Consider the following 20,221-nt stretch of genomic DNA (forward strand, 5'->3'; position numbering starts at 1 on the left):
CACTGGTCACCTTTTAAAAACATTTGTAGCCTCTTGACACGAAAATTACAACAAAGGAGACCCTGAATTGTTGAGCAGCTGAAATCAGGCAAGAATGAGAAAACACTTCAATCAATCTTTATTTATATAGCGCCAAATCACAACAAATGTTATCTCAAAACTCTTTCCAAACAGAGCAGGTCTAGACCGTACTCTATGTTCTATTATTAACAAAGACCCAACATCAAGACAGGATAAGATCCAGTCCCATCTTACAGACAGGACTCAGTCTGATCTCATCTTAATCTACCATGAGCAGAGCACTTTGCAGCATTTAGCAAGTTACAGTGGCAAGGACAAACTTCCTTTAACAGGCAGAAACCTCCAGCAGAACCAGACTCATGTTAGAGTCAGTCTAAGGCTGTTTCCGAAACCGCCTACTATACTAGCAGTACGTACTGATTTGTCCAAAATTCAGTATTGGTAAGCAGTATGTGAACAAGAGCAAAATCTGCAGTATACCAAAACTCCCCGGATGTCTACTGATTCGGGAAAATAACTCAGCATGCATCAGACCAGTCTGCCTCTCGTACTGTTTCCCATAATGCACAGCGCTCGTTCTTCTTTTTCTTTTTCCTTATTTTTTGCAGGGAGGAAATCCGTTTTTGGGTGCTATGAAAGTTATCAAATTACATATAAACCACTTCCTAACTTTTTAAATCATAAATGGATGCTAAATAAGCATTTTATTTATCGGCTTCGCCGTTGTTTATCTCCGCTTTCCGAAACCGGAAATCCAGCGACGTCTGGCTTAGCATGCTGCATGACAGATCGAACAGAACAGTCATACTACATACTAAATTCAAACGCAGTATGTAGTAGGCAATACCTACTGCCTACTACAGTAGTAAGTAGTATGTAGCAGACCATTTCGGAAACAGCCTATGCCTATAGCAGCATAACTAAGAGCTGGTCAAAGCCTGAGTCAGCTGTAACTATAAGCTTTATCAAAAAGGAAAGTTTTAAGCCTACTCTTAAAAGTGAAGAGGGTGTCCGCCTCCTGGATCCTGACTGGTGGATGATTCCAAAGGAGAGGGGCCTGATAACTGAAGGTTACTTCACTTTCATAACCCAGAACCTGGTCTCCTTGGCTCCCAAACAGATTTTTGTTAAAAGAAGAGGTGATGCAGCACAATGGTAAACATGCTCCTGAACTAAATGTTAAATATTAAATGAGTTCATAGCTTTCATGTCATATTACATACAAATATTCTTCTATTTATTGCTTAATTTGTCATTACCAACCATAATCACACCATGTCAACCTGTCACTACTGAAACATTTTTTTTTTTTTTTTTAATACTGCCTGTAATTACTGCTATTTAATTTAAATTCCATTTGTAACATTGTATATATCTAAATTGTATTCTAGCTTTATTTATCTATTTTATTTTACTTATTTTTATTTTATTTTATTTTTTTATTTATTTTATGTTATTTTGTTTTTATTTTTTATTTTTATTTTGTACTTATTTTTTTTATCTTATTTTGTACTTATTGTACTTATTTTGTACTTATTGAAACTTCTTTCTTGATTGTACTTATGTCTGGGTTGCTGTAACAACTGAATTTCCCCCCCCGGGGGATCAATAAAGTAATATCTTATCTTATCTTATCTTCATAAGACAGTCAAAATGTTCAGATTTAACATTTGATGTATTGTCTTTGGACTATTTTTAGACCATATTTCTAAACATAAGGTTCAAATGATTTGTTAACAGAATGTCCCAACCTTTTTCTGCAGGATTCCCTGTTAGTAGATACAAATATGTAAATCTCAAAAGCCACTATTGTCTTTAAAAAAAAAAATTTAAAAAATGAATTATTTTCAATAAATGACATGAAGAATCTTTTTCTATATATCAGGTGAGCAGCAGAAAGTGAGCACACTGTCTTATAAAAAAAAAGCACATTACTTTATAAAGTGATATCATTACGAGAGATTTGGACGATTTAAGTCCCTGATTAGATTTTATCAATCATAGATCAGTAAATTCCAAAGGTTATACATCCAGTGTGCTGAGTTATCGCTTCACGTTCATAAACCCAGGGTCAAAGTTCATCGTAATCTGCTCCATCTCTAACAGGGACTGCTTACAAACAGACGCAGGGAGTGGAACGTTGTTGTTTTATTTAAAGAATGTGAACTAATTTAATTAAGAAAAATAAACACAGAGCCAACAGAGAGAAAAAAAAAGTCAAAGTGTGAAGTGTGGTTCAGATCTCCTGGGAGTTGAATCTGCTGCTGCAGGTTGAGCCTCGCTGGCTGCAGAGAAGCTGTCACACCTGTGTGCACTTTAAGGTGCTAATGACCACATGTGGGCAGAGTGTACATCAGTGCTGTTGCTTGCTTCAGCTGCTTTTTTTCCCTGGGGGGAATCCATGCTCAGCCTGGCCCCAAACTACCTCTGCTAATCCCACCAGGTAACCTTTCAAAGCTTCTCCTAATGAACCTTTACCTGCAGATCACTGTCCAGAGTCAAACCAATCACACAAGACAAACAGGCTGCAGGTTGTTGTGCTGAGTGAAAGCTAAGAGGTAGAAAACCTGAGATAAACCATCTTCTTTATATCTTTTTATTCAGTTCAAAGGTTTAGGATTTAGTTTATCTGAGAACTTAATGACAGTGTCTAGTTTGTTTCTACCTGCCTGAGCATTTCAAAGCTTAAAGTCTAAGGGAGGTACATTTTTAAAAGATGAAATACCATCGATATATAACTTAATCTCATTGTCACTCTTGCTCCTTTCTCCTTCTTCACTTTCTCTTGTTTTATGGTATCTTGTGACTAACTTTGCTTACACTGCATATTAGCATAGCTGTCTGATAATGTGCTTTGTGCATGTAGCCTTTAGCTGAAGTTAGATTCACAATCAGGTAAATGCTACATGTTTGAGTTTTGTGGATACATCCTAACTTGGTGTGTTGTGTCTGGTAGCACATTATGGCTCATGTTAGCAGCCTGTGCATGTGACATCCCTCTTCTTGACTCCACTCTTCTCTACTCATGCTTTTCCTCGATACATCTGTACATATTAATTATTGTTATCTGTAAAATACAGGTTGATGTCAAAAACAGATGTTGTATTTCTCACTTTAACCAGTAAAAGGACATGCAAGTACAGTAAAGGATGAAAAAACACAGGCTTGAAGTTTGCATCAAATAATGGAGACAAAAAGGCAGCCAACTAGAGTTGTCAGAATATCAGAATTTTGAACTTTGATCGACATCTACTGATGCTCATTTCGATACCACAACAAAAACTGAACTCCTCATCACCTGTTTTTTAAACTTCAGAAAGCCATTGAACAGAAACCAACATTTGACATACTGATAAATAAGTCTTATCTGTTTCTCACTGCTTTGTTTTCATCACCAGTGCTCGCTCTCTTTGCTATATCTCAATGTAACACGACCAGAGCTGCTTGCTCTCCTTTTCTCTCTGCAGCTTGGGATTGAAAATGTGACTGGAAATCTGTCTTTTTCATAATCTTTGTACCTTTTCATACTATTCAATGTAAAAATTGGACATATTGTATAATTTTAAAACATGTGGCATAGCAAAAAGAAACATTCTGACACCCTTGCCACCAACATTGAGCTGCTCCTGCTATTTATTTAATATTCAGTGTCATTGAACACTCATCTTGTTATCTCAAACTGTGGATTCAAATGTTTCTTGACTCAGTACGAGGCAGATCTGGGGTCAGTTTCACCTTAAGATTTTTGACTGATGTGATTCTGCAAACTCAAAAAGATGATTTTGATGTATTTTGGTGCGTTCAGTTTCCGTCTTACACTGTCAGGACTTTGAACACGATAAACAGCAGATAAGAGTGTTGACCTTTCACCTGCTGAAGCATCTTGGCCTTCATCTGGCTCCCTCTTATCGATCAAGTTTATCTATCTGGAGTAAATTCAGACTTGTTTATTGGCGGGTAAAGCCGGCTGTTAAAAATACTGTACGGGTGGATCAATTACATTTTTAACCTGCTCAGTAAATGAAACTATTCACACTTCTACAGCATGCAGAGATGGTATGAAGTACATCCTTTCGAATGAAGTACTTTCACTTAAATTCAATGCTTCTTAGACTTCCTCCTAGCATCACTTCAGAGGAAGAAACTATTAGACTTTTAACTCTTTTACATTTGTCTGCCAGCTTTAGTGACACTTATTACAGATTATAATTTCATGCAACAAACAGATTAATGCAGCTGTATTATTAGTCTAAAAGCATCCTACATTTAAAGAAGTAACTTCTATACAGTGAAATGATGTCTTCTGCATTCAAAGTAAGAAGCCAGTAAGCTGTGTACTCCAGTTTTTGAAAGCAGGACTTCACATGAACCAAGGTTTTTAAAGTTTACTTTGAATATGAATACAACCAACAACAACTAAAACATGAGTTCCATATCTGAGCTCACGTCCTTTTATCAGTGGAAGTGACGGTGTCCAAGGTGCAAAGGTTTCCTTTACCTCTGTTGGCTGATTTTTACGAGTTCTTCTTTTTCCTGTGTCGCCCTGCAGAGCAGAGGAGGAGGATCTGCTGTGAACACACACACCTCACACACTCCTGCCCACCTGAGAGCAGAGTGGAGCAACTGAGAGGACCCACAGCAGGTAGGAGAGACACAGTGACACTTACTCTAGCCGGAGCATCGGTCATTTAATCTATATTTTATTAGAAAGTCATACAATCATAATGATGATTGTTAAAGCTTTATTCATGCAGCTCTTTTTTGTGCTTCACACATAGAAGCAATAAAATCAAAACAAGATGAATCATTTATGACATGACAATAACAGTAAAAACAAGGCAAATGACTATCCAATACTTCGATAATTTAAGGTTAAAGAGACAAGTTCAACAAGCCAAGGGTCAAGAGTAATCACAATAGAGGTGAGTTTTAGGAAGAGATTTAAAAGGACACAGTTGTCCTGTCTAGATTCAAGATTCAAAATTCAGGAAAGCTTCATTGCTAAGTGAGCTCGCACACACACAAGGAATTTGACGTGGTGACTGGAACTTTGGTACTCAACAAGACAGTAAGGGCAATAAATATAGAAACCTAAAAACTAAATATAAAAATACTATCTGTACAAAGAAAAGTATACTACTAATTACTATTTAAAGACATGAATAAATTCAATTTGCCTAAGCCAGAGTGCACATTTTGGCAGATGAATATAATATAATATTATTACTAACATCCCAAGGTTGGGACTGCCAAAGCTGCAAACGCTCAGCCACCTCCTGTGACCGGTCGAGATTTAGGAACCACGAGTAAGGCCTTGCTAGAAGACCTCAGGGTCATAGGAAGTCAGCAGCTCACACATATACACTACCAGTCAAAAGTTTGGACACACCTTCTCATTCAAGGGTTTGTATTTATTTTAATTATTGTAAACACTGTAGATTAATACCAAAGTCATCAAAACTATGAAAGAACATATATGGAATTATTTAATCAATAAAAAAGTGTTAAACAAAGCAGAATATGTTTTATATTTTAGATTCTGTAAAGTAGTCCCCTTTTTCCTTCATGACAGCTTTGCACACTCTTGGTATTCTCTCAGTCTGCTTCATGAAGTGGTCTCCTGGAATGGTTTCTAATTAACATGAGCCTTGTCAAGAGTTCATTTGTAGAATGACTTGCCTTCTTAATGTGTTTGAGACCATCAGTTGTGTTGTTCAGAGGTAGGGTTAGTACACAATGGATATCTGACTACTGTTGTAATCCATATCATGGCAAAACCAGATTATTTCATAGTTTTGATGTCTTCAGTATTAATCTACAATGTTGAAATGATTAAAATAAAGACAAACCATTGAATGAGAAGGTGTTTCAAACTTTTGACTGGTAGTATACTGACGCATTTAAGACTCTGAAACGATCTCTCATGAACTCTCAAACTGACAGGTAGCAAGTGAAGAGCAGCGAGGACCAGTTTTACATGATGACCTCTCTTGCTCTGTGTTAAAAGCCTGGCAGCAGTGTTTCAAGTTTGATTCTTGATAAAGTGCATTAGGATGACTTTTTCAAAGTCGGCAGGAGAAAGCAGAGACCTGATTTCAGTTCTCAGCTGAGCAGAGCAGGACTGCACAACGTTGGTCAGCTGGGTGTCAGAGGAAAGGCCTGATAACGACAGGTGTGTCATCTTGGTGCACTGATATCATTTCACTTGATGCCATGAGTTGTGTTGTAATACAACACCAGATGTGTGTAATTTATCACACTAGAAATATAACTCGGCATTAAAAGTCAACATGTCAAAGAAGGTGTGGCACAAGTTAAATCAACCGTACCTCTTTCCAATGACTTATAAAATACACAAGCTGCACAATAAATCAGTTTCCTTGATATCACATTATGAGCTTTTATGATTACTGAATTTATTGCAGTAATAAGAAATTATTTTCCCTAACAAGCTCTGCCTTTAAACTCCCAATGTGTCCATTTTACCCTGTTTGATGCAAGTCCTTAAAGGCATGCTTTCACACCATTTTGATGCAGTTAGATGAAGCTAAGCTAGCTACAATTTATTGTTGCCAATTTCCTGTCCGGGAAAAACTGCTCATTGGATTTATTTTGGATTAAGGAGGGACGTGTCGCATGAAACTTGAAGAACAGCAGATAAAAATGGACCTGATGTATCCTACTTCATGTTATTCCAGCATCTCATATTGTGCAGACTCAACCTTGACCTTAGTGGAGGTCAAAATGTTGACATGACCTCAAGAAAGGTCAAGAAAATATGTTTGCTTAATTAAAAAAAAAAGAGGAGGAGAAATATTTGTACATCTTTCAGGCATGTCTTCAACATTTGTTCCACTTAGCAGCTCAATGTTGTACTAGTTTATCTATACTGACAGTGTATTTGTTTTGAGCGTTCTTAGGTTAGACTCCATGTTCAGTAATAAGAAATAACTCTTGCACAATCCTCACTGACTTCAACCTCAAGTCATAACAAGGAAACCATCCAGCACAGAGCCAAGCAGCTCAGAATGACATGATAGTGCTTGAAATCTTCAACTATGCTGTCTTGTTGGTTTACACAGTTTGTTAGTGCTCAATCTCCACAAAGTCAACATCTCTCTCTTTGTCCCAGCAGACCTTTCATTATGGACTTCCTCATCCAGCTGCTGTTCTCTCCTCTCCCGACCCCGGCCATCATCTCTCTGTTGGCCGTCTTCGCTGCGACGCTGTATTACCTGAACACACGACCCAGCCCCGTCCGGACCCCCATCGACCTGAAATGCCAAACTCTGGGAATCAAGGTAAAGGGTGCAAAGAATTGAACTCATCTAAAGGGAATCAAAACAAAATGTTCAACTAGATATAAAGATTTATATAGAAGTATATTTCTGCAGCTTCAGCAGACAGAATGAACACTATAAGATACAGCATGCAACAGTTAAAGACCCCATATTTCACTCTTTTTCACTATTTTACCTTTTGAGTTATGACATTGTGACATTTGTGAATTTTCAGAACCAAAAACCACCTTGACAATGTTTTAAATGTATTTATTAACATGATTTAAATAAATTAATCAATACAAAAACTATATTGTACAGAAGCCCTAAAAGGACATGATTGAATTCATTTATTTTTCTCTGTTTACTTGAGATAACACGTTTAATTTCACTTTGTTTTCTCAAGATAACGAGAAAAATAAGACGAGAAACTGAGAAATTAAAATGTATTTAATCGTGTTCTTTTAAAGTTATATTTTTTGGGCCTTTTTTTTTTGCCTTTATTTGATAGGATAGTGAAGAGAGACAGGAAATGTGGGGAGCAGAGAGTGGGGGAAGACATGCAGGAAATGGTTGACCAGCCGGGAATCGAACCGGCAACCCCTGCGACGAGGGCTGTAGCCTCTATATGTGGGGCACTTAGACCGCTAGGCCACCAGCACCCCTTAATCGTGTTCTTTTAAGGCTGCCATACAAAACATAAAAGGAGCACATTTAAGCATATGTAACTAAGTGACTTCAGGTAATAGGAAAGGCCTGTTATCAGTTTCTTTAATTATTTTATAACATTGTTTAGAAAATGTTGCCTCAGTAAAGAATAAAAGTACATTTTGGCACAAGACATTTATCTCACAGGTTTCAGATCAAAAACACAAGAAAGAGCTTAGTTCTCTGGGGAAAAAAGGGACTAAATGATCACATAATCATGAGAAAAATGAGTCGAGATCTTCGAGAAAACAGAGAAAATAAAATGTATTTAATCATGTCCTTTAAGTGCTTCCATAGTATTGCACTTCTGTGTAGATTTATAAAGAAAAGTGTGATTTATTCTGATTAAGCTGCCTTATATTGCAACAGATTTGGGAAACCTTTAGCGTGGAAATGAGCTGAGCAAAAATGCTCTTTTTATAAAAAAACAAAAGTTAAGCCACTGATTTCTTTAACTATCCTTAGTTAAGACTATTCAAATATATATTTGCTTCTTAAATTAAACAACTGTATAAAACTTCCTCCACATTTTCTTCCTTGAAGCCTTTTAGCTTTAAAACAATTAATTAAATTTGGTTTCTGCTTCGTCTCCTCAGGATGGAGCACGGAAGACGGCCTTGCTGGAGGACAACAACAACCTGATGTCGTATTACTACGAGGACGCCAAGACCCTGTATGAAGCTTTTCAGAGGGGTCTGAAAGTTTCAGGTGATTTAACTTTATTGATGGCTCTTCATAATACACCTGCCTCCTATTAGCATTCCTTTTGTATGCTAGGTCCATTCATGAAGCGTGCATCCTAGCATAAAGTCTGGTACCTCTAAAACTTACTTTATGAACAGTTCTGTGATTGCATACTATAAATGTATTTCAGGAAAACACTATCTGAGTTAAAGGTAATAAGTTTGGTGAGAAAATGTAGATATATTGCTTTTCTTTTTAATTTAAACTTAATTTTTATACCACACACTTCCCTCTGTTTTTTGTCCTGCAGGAAATGGACCATGCTTAGGCTACAGGAAGAAAGGAAGGCCATACCAGTGGTTGAAATACAAACAGGTAAAATCAACATGCAACACCATTAATCTTAAGAAAAACAAGCTGTAAACTCCTGCTGACCTCTCCTCCACTTCCTCCCCTGTGAAGGTATCTGATAGAGCCGAGCACCTGGGGTCAGGGCTGATCCACAAAGGCCTGAAGCCGAACACGGACACCTTCATTGGCATCTTCGCTCAGAACAGACCGGAGGTGAGAGCGGGCGTTTCAGAGGAGGTAACATAAGGTGAAGTGTTCTGTTTGAGCATGATTTTAAATGTCGTCTGATTTCAGTGGATCATCAGTGAACAGGCCTGTTACACCTACTCCATGGTAGCGGTCCCCCTGTACGACACCCTGGGTCCTGAGGCTCTGGTGTTCATTATAAACCAAGGTAATTGGAGCTTCTCTTGCACTCTAATGCTGCTAATGACGACGCTGAGTCCGAGAACTCTGCGGTCCCTGCAGGGATCCGTGTCAAGTCTGCTCTAATCTCTTACAGCTAATTTAACAACTCACAGATCAGATCAGATTGTGGTTTATCTTATCTCTGCTGGACAATTTAACACAAGACAAAGTGACAGCTACAGTAGGTGCTGCTCTCACGGCTGTTCATAAACCCTTTTAGCTTCTTATTCATCTTTATTCAAAAAAAGTGGTGAACAGCCCAGATACAGACGCTGTCTTTCACTCCAGGTCTGTTCTTTCTTCTGTTCTGAAGAGTTGAAATGTAAACAATCACAAGCATGCAAAAAAAATTTAAATAAGTAAATAAAATAGGCTGGCTCAAGTGACTTAAGACCGCCTGGAAAACGGCCGATACTGTCTGTACTCAGCTGTCTAGGTCTATGGTAACCCAAAGCTCTAATGGGGTAAGCACTTCATACAGCCCTGCTTCAAAAAAACCAAACTGCCCCTTTTAATCCAAAAGGAAACTGGCCTTGGTTGAAATCCTTGAAGACCCTCTTGAAGCAAAACTGGAGCAGTCTAAGGGATCAGAGGCCATCTCCAAGAAGTTAAATCAACTCAGTTTGACATTCAGAATAAAAGTTAAATATCCTGATGTGTTGGGCTGGGCGTGTTTGTACTGGAGACAGCTCTTTAAATGTCACGAGGCTTTCCGAAGAAAAAGGCTGACAAAAGCTGTCCGTGTGTAAAACAGCAGATCTGTTTAGTTCTGTATATCAAACTGACATGTGAAAAGTTGAGTCTCAAACATCAACAGCTCCAAGAAAAAATTAGGAGACCACTTCAAAAAAGTGTTTTCCTCTAGTTCTCCCAACTTTCAAATAAAATAATACAATGTATTTAATTCTATTTAGCAACCGCAGTTGGCTAAAGTGATGTACAACCTTAAAAACACAATCAATAAAAACAAATAACAGTTGAAAAAAAGAATAGATATTAAAAACACAATACATAACACAAGAAAAAGCCACAATAAATAAAAGCAAAATGTTGGATGTCTCACTCAACAGGTATTAGAATTTGCCAGGTGGTGACTAAATTGGTACCACTTCAATAATAATAGTAATGATAATAGTAGTAATAATAATAATAATAATAATGATATTGATAATAACAATAATGATAATGATAATAACAATGATAATAATACTAATGATATTGATAATGATAATAATAATAATAATTATAATAACAATAATAATAATGGCAATAATGATGATAATAATAATAATGATAATAATAATAATAATAATAATAATAATAATAATAATAGTAATGATAAAAAAACGTATAATATAATTAAAATATAAATTAAAAATAAAAATAATACATTTATGTAGCACCTTTTTTTTAAAAACAAATGTTTACAAAGTGCATAATAATAATACAAATAATACATTTTATTTTGGGTGCCTTTTCGAATCACCCAAGGTCACCTCACAGATAATAAAAACATTCAACATCATAAAAACAAACAAAGTAAAAAATGAAAAATAAAAACTACTGCTTGACAAACAAAGCATGGTAGGATTTGAATAACAAAATAAATCTTTAAAAGAGAAGTGTTGAAAAAATGAATACAATAAATAGTCAAATAAATAAATTCAATTTAATTAGTTAAATAAAATTAAGATAAGCCTGGGTTGAAATTCAACACAGGCTCATCTTGTCGTATCTCTCACTGTATTTTCAGCCTAATTTCTAGACAGCTTCAGCTCTGATGTTAACTTGTCCCATCACTGTACATTAACCTGGTAACACAGCTTCAGTGTTCCTCTTTCAGCCGAGATCTCCACCGTCATTTGTGACAACCAGACCAAAGCAGAGACTCTGCTGCAGACCCGGGAGAAAGACGAGACTCCTGTCCTCAAAACCATCGTCATCATGGACTCCTTCAGCTCTGAGCTGGTGGAGAGAGGGAAGCAGTGTGGGGTGGACATCGCGTCCATGGAGGATGTGGAGGTATTTTAGAGGGGGTCACAGTTTGTGTTTGTCCCAGCTTCAGTCTAATGAGTTCTGTCACCGCAGAAAGAAGCACAGATCAGGTTGATAACATGTTCTGTTCTTCATCCTCCAGGCCCTGGGGAAAAGTAATCTTCGTGATCCAGTCGTAAGTTTGTTTTTTTATGTGATGATTTTGATTATAAACTCTTAACAAGCTCAAGCTGCACTGATGTGTTGATTTAATGTCCCAACAGCCGCCAAAGCCAGAAGACCTCAGCATCGTTTGCTTCACCAGCGGCACAACAGGTGATCTCCTGACCTTATCTTCCTTTTCTCTGATGATTCAAAAAAGAAAACTGGTTGGTTGTGTCCAGACTTCAACGTCGAGTCCACCACAAGGATCTGTGTTATGCACATGATCCGTGACTTCCTCTCCAGCTCCACCATGAAGCTGATGGGTTTTGGTTTTGAATCAAACATCTTACACACTGGATGGATTGGCTTGAAATTAGCTGCAGACATTCATGCCTCATGCAGAATGACTTATGTGACCTTTCTTGTACATTAGGACATATTTGCTTTTACCACTACCTCACATGCTGACTAAGACGAGTAATGTGGTAACATTGCAGCAGCTAGACTTCAGCATGTTAGGATGGTCGCTGTGAGCGTTTGTGTCATTACTTCACCTGCGTTTGAATACAGCCCCACCTCACTGTTTTATATGCTTTACATCCAGTGTATGTATCTGACTCCCTTTGTTCTACCTCTTAACTTTTGGGGTCCTAAAAATTGAGTAAAACATTCCTTTCATGAACTTTAAACCTGTTTCCATTGAAGGTAATGTTAGACGAGGTAAACAGGACTTCTGCAGGACTTTCATGTTGACGTTTGTGTCCTCATTCAGCTCTCCTTCGTCTCAGAGCTTTGGGGTCGAAGCACCTTTTAAACATAAATGAGTCACAACTTGTTGCTATCATCACTACCTCTACTGGCTTAAGTCAGGGGTTCCCAAACTTGTGAGCCCACGACCCCCAAAATATAGGTGCCAAAGACTTGTGACCCCCACAGTCCCTCAAAGTGATTAAATGTTGCTTCATACTTCAAAAATGAGTTTACCTACATACATTAATGAACTGTTAGCTAACCCTAACCCTACCCTTTTAGGAGTCATCTGGCAACAAAGGAGGGCAGAAAACCAATGAAATGTACTTATTTGCAGGGTTTTATTTAAAATGAAATTATCATTTTCTTTGGCTATATTTTTACAATAATGGGTTAAATAAGCAAATTCAGATTACTTAAAAAAATAAAAAATCTGGAAGACATCTCGTGACCCTCCAGGGGGTCCCAACCCTCACTTTGGGAACCTCTGGTTTAAGTGACTTTGTAGGATGTTGCTCCTCTTTTCCTTTTCTGAGATGGTTGGGGTCCAGTAGCTCCTTACAGGCTGCTCTCACATCTGTGCCCACTTACTGTCATTATGTCCCCACTCTCAAGACCAGCCTGAGACCACACTGACGTTTTTACCACAGTGTCAACAGACAGAGGTGAAATGTGACAGACTCCTTTCTGTGGATTGATTTGAAGTGTGATCAGGTTGTCCCTGCATGGTTTCACTTTTTGCTGCTGAGAATGAATCCTTGCTGTTACGAGGTTTTGACCAATCAGAATCACACATTTGCGAACGTAACCTCTCCACCTGTCCAGTTACAGATAAAGGACCTCCTTCTAAGGGGGGATATTATTTGGTTTTGGATTACATACTTATACATATTGTTTGAAATGAGTCTTTGAGGTTAATGACTTTTGATTTCTACCTCAGGGAACCCAAAAGGAGCGATGCTGACACACGAGAATGTGGTCTCAGATGCTGCAGGTGTCATCAAAGGCTTTGAGGTGCAAATAATTAACATGAACTCCCATTTTGAATATGTGTCTTAAAACTGCTTCCTGACTGAGGCCTCTGTGTGTCCCACAGTCCTCAATCGTCCCCAGCTTGGATGACGTCAGCATCTCCTTCCTGCCTTTGGCTCACATGTTTGAGCGAGTTGTACAGGTGAGGTCCAGATTATTAAAAGCATGAGTAGAACCTTGATTTTGAGACTCATGAAGATGTCTAAGTGTCTGATTGATTGGTTTTTATGCAGGTGGTGGTGTACAGTGTCGGAGCGAGGGTGGGATTCTTCCAGGGAGACATCAGACTGCTGCCAGACGACATGAAAACTCTTCAGCCCACTATTTTCCCAGTCGTTCCTCGACTGCTCAACCGCGTCTATGACAAAGTAAGACATTTTTCCTCCTGCTCTGCTTTACTCATCAACTCCCAGCTTCTTATTTGAAGTGCTGTTTGAAACCTCCTGTCATCAGGTTCAGAGTGGAGCCAAATCACCTTTCAAGAAGTGGCTGCTGAACTTCGCCGTGGACAGAAAGTATGCTGAAGTGCAGGATGGGATCATCAGGAAAAACAGCCTGTGGGACAAACTCATCTTCAACAAAGTCCAGGTACTGCTTCAGGTGAACTGTACGGTGTGAAGACGAGCGATGAGCAGAGTGTGAATATGATCATCTTCTGTATGTAGGAGTCTTTTGGAGGACGAGTGCGGATCATGGTGACCGGAGCAGCACCCATCTCTCCGTCTGTTCTCAACTTCCTCAGAGCGGCTTTGGGCTGCCAGGTAATTTGAACATTTGTCTGCTTTTTGCTGCGTCTTTGAATGTTTTAAAATCCAGGTTTCCTTGACTTGAAAGTAAAATTTAAGAGAGTTGGTCTCTGAAACAAAACCTTGTGAAATGTTTTTTGTCTGGGAGAGAAATTCGCAAATTTTTACAATTTTTAGTCTTGAACAAAAAGTGTTTTCAAGGTCTTCTAGAAGGTGAAACCATGCTAACATGGACTCTGATACAGTAATGTAATCTGCTGGTATTGATGGCTATTAATACAAAGTCACATTACTCTGTTGGATTCGCTCTTGCTCTCAGATCTTTGAGGCGTACGGTCAGACAGAGTGCACGGCCGGCTGCACATTCACCATGCCAGGAGACGCTACGTCAGGTGGGTGTTCAATTACTGCTGCTTACTTTATATAGACCTGGACTTAGCCCTTAAAGAAGTAGGAGCATGATTATCTACTTCTACTCTATACTTGACTGCAATTTAGTTTGAAGAAACATCTGAGATTTTAATCAATCAATCTTTATTTATACAGCGCCAAATCACAACAAATGTAATCTGAAGACTCTTTCCAAACAGAGCAGGTCTAGATCGTACTCTATGTTCTATTATTAACAAAGACCCAACATCAAGACAGGATAAGATCCAGTCCCATCTTACAGACAGGACTCAGTCTGATCTCATCTTAATCCACCATGAGCAGAGCACTTTGCAGCATTTAGCAAGTTACAGTGGTAAGGACAAACTTCCTTTAACAGGTAGAAACCTCCAGCAGGACAAGACTCTTGTTAGACACACATCTGCTGAGACTGAGTTTGAGAGAGGGATAGAGGGAGATGGAGAGAGATGATAATGTTGAGACAGATAATAGTAGTAGTAGTAGTAGTAGTAGTAGCAGTAAAAGCTGGAGTCTGGCATGTCCACAGCAGCAGGCCGTCTCAAGGACTCCAGAAAGGTCTATGGACTAACTTTAATGGGACAGGGAGAGTAAAAGTAAGTGACAGAGAGGAGATCCCAATGTGTCAGTTCCCCCGGCAGTCTAACCCTATAGCAGCATAACTAAGAGCTGGTCCAAGCCTGATCCAGCTCTAACTACAAGCTTTATCAAAAAGGAAAGTTTAAAGCCTACTCTTAAAAGTAGAGAGGGTGTCTGCCTCGCTGACCCTGACTGGTAGATGATTCCAAAGGAGAAGGGCCTGATAACTGATAACTGAAGGCTCTACCTCCCATATTAGACCAGCTGAAGAGTCTTTAGAGACTTATTAGGGATAGCCTGATTAAAGGGAATTACAGTAATTCAACCTGGACTTTTCTGCATCACTCTGCGGTAGGTTGGATGTAGACTCGTTGATAAAGTAATGGCGTCTAACTGATCTTTGAACCACAGGTCACGTCGGGGCGCCGCTGCCCTGTAATGTGGTGAAGTTGGTGGATGTTGAAGAAATGAACTACTTTGCCTCAAACGGAGAGGGGGAGGTAAGACGATGCAAAGTAAACAGGAACATCTGACCTTCAGAAGTCTTCATATATTCAGAAGTCCTATCTGTACTGAGTCTCTGTGATGATTTCCAGGTTTGCATCAAAGGCAGAAATGTGTTTAAGGGCTACTTGAAGGACCCGGAGAAGACTGCAGAGGCTCTGGACGAGGACGGCTGGCTCCACACTGGAGACATCGGAAAATGGCTTCCGGTAAGAATCGGAGCGCAGATAACAGAAAAGTCCCGCTGTAATATTTACTGCAGCGCACGATAATGAGCGGAGCAATGGGTTCAAGGTGTTCGACCGAGAGCTCTTCAGCAGCAGATGAGAAGTCTTTGTGGATGGAGCCCTCGAGTCACAGCCGCAGTTTGATTCATTCTTCTTCTTCTGTGCAAACTGAATATTTACTCTGCTGACTGAAAATGTTCCAAAAGCAGACTGATGTTCTCTTTATGTGGGCGTTTGTTAAAATATCATGGAAAGAAGATGGATAGTGAGGGATAATGTACAGTGAACATTTTGTGTCAGGGTCTTATCTCCCTCTGTAAGGATTACTACTCACTCACTGGGTCAATGGGTCACAATACACTGTGTCCATTAACTTAAAGTCAACCACTTGTTGATTTGTAAGTTGAAACTCAACACAAAGCAACAATGCAGCCTTTAGACTAGGGGGCAGAGCTCATGCACAAATGTTTAATAATTTAAAAAATCAGTATAAGTCCAAAGTAAAAATAAATATACATATATATTTTTAAATAAATGAATAAATACATACAAAATAAATAAACAGAAAAAAGTAAATTAATTAATCAAAATAAATGAAAATGAATGAATAGCTGCATACAAAATACAAGTTTATTTTTTTAATTGATTTATTAATTATCTTTTAAACAAAAATAAATTAGAACACACGAAATAAAAAAGTTGGATTAATAATTCAAAATAAATGTATAAATAATAACTAACTAGTAAGTTGTACCTTCTTTTTAAAAAATGTTTTTATTAGACTCAGTAAACACAACACGATGCAAAATTGCAGCCATTAGACTCAGAGGATGATTTCATGCACAAATATTTAATAATAATAAAAAATGAAGTCCATAGTAACTATAAAAAATGTATTTAATAATAATAATACCTAAGTTTTATATAGCGCTTTTCAAGAACTCAAAGAAGCTTTACAAGAGACAATAAATAAATAAATATAATAAAGACATACAAGACAAGCAGACGACAAGGGAAGAGGTGCAATAATTAATGTGTGGGGAATGCCTGTTTGAAAAGGTAAGTTTTTAACTGTTTCTTAAATGAATGAAGTGAGTCAGAAGCACGGATGTGTGGGGGGAGAGAGAGTTCCAGAGGGTGGGGGCGGCTATGGCAAAGGCCCGGTCCCCCAAGGTACGGTGCTTGGATTTAGTAATGGGAGTGAGGAGGTTGGAGTCAGAGGATCGGAGGCGGCGGGAGGGGTGGTAGTACTGGAGAAGGTCAGTGAGGTATGGGGGGGCCAGGTTATTGAGGGATTTGTACGTGGTGAGCAGGATCTTGAAACTGATGCGCTGTTTTACGGGGAGCCAGTGGAGCTGTTGAAGGACAGGGGTGATGTGGTCTCTGGAGCGGGAGTGGGTGAGAAGCCGGGCAGCAGAGTTCTGTACGTATTGTAGTTTTTGTAGATGGGAGGAGGGAAGACCATACAGGAGACTATTGCAGTAGTCGAGTCGTGAGGATATAAAAGCATGAATTAGGGTTTCAGCAGCGAAATGCAAACAAAAGAAATGCATACAAAATGAATAAATAAATCAAGTTGAATTGATAAATCTAAATAAAAGATAAAAATGATTAAATAAATACATATTAAATAAATACAAGTTAAATTAGTAAATCAAAATAATAAAAGTAAATTAATAAATACATACAAATAATAGAGAAATTTAAATTTATCAAAATAATAAATTAAAAATGTATGAAATGCATACAAAAATGTTAAATTAATAAGTCAAATTATTTGTATATATAATCAAAAAGTTGTACTTCTAATCACACTTGACTTGTCATGTTAAAAAAAACACAAAAAACCTCCAGATCTGTTTTTTTTTTTCCTGCACTGTGATTATTTTGTGAGCAGAGTGGAGTTCTGAAGATTATCGACCGTAAGAAGAACATCTTCAAGCTGGCTCAGGGCGAGTACATCGCCCCAGAGAAGATCGAGAACGTGTATGTACGCAGTGGACCTGTGGCCCAAGTGTTTGTGCATGGAGACAGTCTGCAGGTAACACATGCAGCTTCATAATCACACACACACACACCTCACACTCTCATCCATTACTCATGACTCCTTTCACTCCTCCTCTGTAGTCCTGCCTGGTCGCTGTTGTGGTCCCTGACCCTGAAGTCCTGCCTGGTTTTGCCCAAAGTCTGGGATGTCACGGCTCCATAGAAGAACTCTGCAAAAACACAGTAATGTTTCTAACTCATCACCTCCCACACCTGCATGTAGGAGGGTCTTTTTTCGTAACTGGCGTTCAAAATAAACAGGGCGAGCGGGGGCAGGTTGTACATTCGGTCTGATATTTTGGGGTCACAGAGGAGTTGAGAGCCTATTATGTTGAATATCTGCAGCACACATAATGATTTAAAGATTAAAAGACAGCTGGACATGTCGTGCATGATGGGTGGACTGAAGTTGTTTTATTGAAATGCTGTCTGATTCCTTGTTTTTACAGGAAATAAAGAAAGCCATTCTTTCGGACATGACCAAACTGGGAAAAGAAGCAGGACTGAAATCCTTTGAGCAGGTAAGAGCTCGTCATCAAGGCTCAAAATGAAACAAACTGATCTGTATAAAAGTATCAGGAGAACATTCCACTTTACAACACTGATCTTGTTGAGGTGAAGGGCCGTATGGATCAATTACAACAAGACCAAAGCTGGTCTTATTCTGGATTATATGATGACCAAACACACCACAGACTGATGTTCCTCTGCCCATGTAGTGTCCATGATTTTGCAAGGTGATCTACATCTACATCCTGGTGTTCTGGATCACCTGTGCTCTCTGATTTAAATCCTGTTGTTGTGCCCTGTAGACTCATTTTTGTAAGCCTCAGTTGCAGGACAGCAGATGCTTACAGAACAAAGTTGTTAGAAGAGTGACTCAACACTTCATGAGGGAGTTATTTACATCTGAGCACAGATCTCTGGGCACCACACACTGCGAAAGCTGTCTCAGTTCTCCCTCTAGTGGTTAAAACAAGTTTCTAAGACCTATCCAAGAGTACAGTAAGACCTTGTAGGTTTTGTGCACTCAATTAAGTTCATCCTTTGTCAGTTTAGTTTTAAAAGTCAGACTTTTTCTTCATGTAAAACACAAGTCTTTCCCTGAGTTTGCATCTTGAACAGGCTCTTTCATCTTAATGTCTAATCATCTGAATCCGCCCCCCTCTGCTGCGTCTGTTTCAGGTAAAAGACTTGTTCGTCCACCCTGAGCAGTTCACCATCGAGAACGGTCTGTTAACTCCAACTCTGAAAGCCAAGAGAGCCGAGCTCAAAACTCTGTTCCAGCCACAGATCGACAAACTGTACGCTGACCTCCAATAAACAAATATTGACCTTTTCCTTCCTTCTTTTTTCTTTTGTGTCTTTTGTAACTCTGTAGTAGTGCTCCTCTACATCTGTGACGAAAGTAACAGAGCACCAAAGTTCAGTGAAGTGTTTTAACTCGAGCGGCCTGAGTCACCTGAGACAATGGGCTTCTGTTAAACTCGTCTTCCTGTGAGACGAATAGCTCGGAGCAGTCTGGGGGTTTAGCTGGAGCGACTCTTTGGCTGCAGCCTGAGTGAATCATCCCTCACACAGGCTGTTGTGTTCTGGGAGGCAGAACTCCAGCCAGGAGCGCCACCAGAGGATTTTAGCCCTGATTAAGATGCATCAAACTGGGCCCCAACACTTCACCACCATGAATGTTTAATAGTTTTCAGGGCCGCTGTCACCCATGGGCCCTTAGAATGGTCCAAACATGGCGCCTGTTACTCCAGCTGAAGAGTTGGGTGAATCAAAGTAGTCTCAAAATCAACTTTGTTACTGTTTTACAATAAAGTATGAAAACTATAACATTGGAGGCTGAGGAATTCTGAATTTTTAGGTTTTATCAAATGGTTTCCAGTCGGTGTGAGTTTCCTGTAAGCAGCCATAAAAAGAGACTTGATATTTAGTTTTTTAAATTATATTTTTGGGGCATTTTCCGCCTTCATTTGACAAGACAGCTGAAGAGAGACAGGAAAGCCAGGGAGCAAAACATGCAGCAAATGGTCGAGCATGCAACGAGGACCATGGCCCCAAATCAAATGCTTCCTTATGATCAAATTAAAAGTGCAACGTTTGGTACAGGAGTTAGTGCACGCAGACTCGTGTAAATTCGATCACTTGGACCACTTTCTGCCACCACAGGTTGTTTTTAACGGGCAGAAGTTGAAATATGTAATGTGCATTATCCCTATCAAATAATCTAGATCAGGGGCGTCAAACTAATTTCAGTTCAGGGGCCACATACAGCACAAGCTGATCGGAAGTGGGCCGGACCAGTAAAATTAAACATAATAACCTATAAATAACG

The 20,221-nt window shown here is 38.9% G+C and overlaps 1 protein-coding gene across 2 annotated transcripts; it reads left to right on the forward strand.

The window, feature by feature from the left end:
• The first annotated feature begins 2,331 nt into the window (after window positions 1-2,331).
• On the forward strand, window positions 2,332-19,224 carry acsl5 (acyl-CoA synthetase long chain family member 5). 2 transcript variants are annotated; one of them, XM_034708455.1, is made up of 22 exons: window positions 2,332-2,464; window positions 4,571-4,663; window positions 7,154-7,322; window positions 8,606-8,717; window positions 9,004-9,068; window positions 9,156-9,257; window positions 9,339-9,438; window positions 11,296-11,474; window positions 11,590-11,622; window positions 11,711-11,762; window positions 13,282-13,355; window positions 13,438-13,515; window positions 13,607-13,741; window positions 13,827-13,961; window positions 14,039-14,134; window positions 14,439-14,511; window positions 15,518-15,606; window positions 15,703-15,819; window positions 17,735-17,878; window positions 17,965-18,066; window positions 18,333-18,404; window positions 19,069-19,224. In XM_034708455.1, exons 3-22 carry the CDS (start codon window positions 7,167-7,169, stop codon window positions 19,204-19,206), a joined length of 2,052 nt encoding a protein of 683 aa, XP_034564346.1. In that variant the 5' UTR covers window positions 2,332-2,464; window positions 4,571-4,663; window positions 7,154-7,166; the 3' UTR covers window positions 19,207-19,224. The 2 variants fall into 2 exon arrangements, with proteins under 2 accessions (XP_034564346.1, XP_034564345.1); XM_034708454.1 differs by having other exon boundaries at window positions 7,157-7,322.
• The last annotated feature ends 997 nt before the right edge of the window (window positions 19,225-20,221 follow it).

Source organism: Notolabrus celidotus, chromosome 18, assembly GCF_009762535.1.
Source record: "Notolabrus celidotus isolate fNotCel1 chromosome 18, fNotCel1.pri, whole genome shotgun sequence".
In the NCBI taxonomy this organism is placed as follows: Eukaryota; Metazoa; Chordata; class Actinopteri; order Labriformes; family Labridae; genus Notolabrus; species Notolabrus celidotus.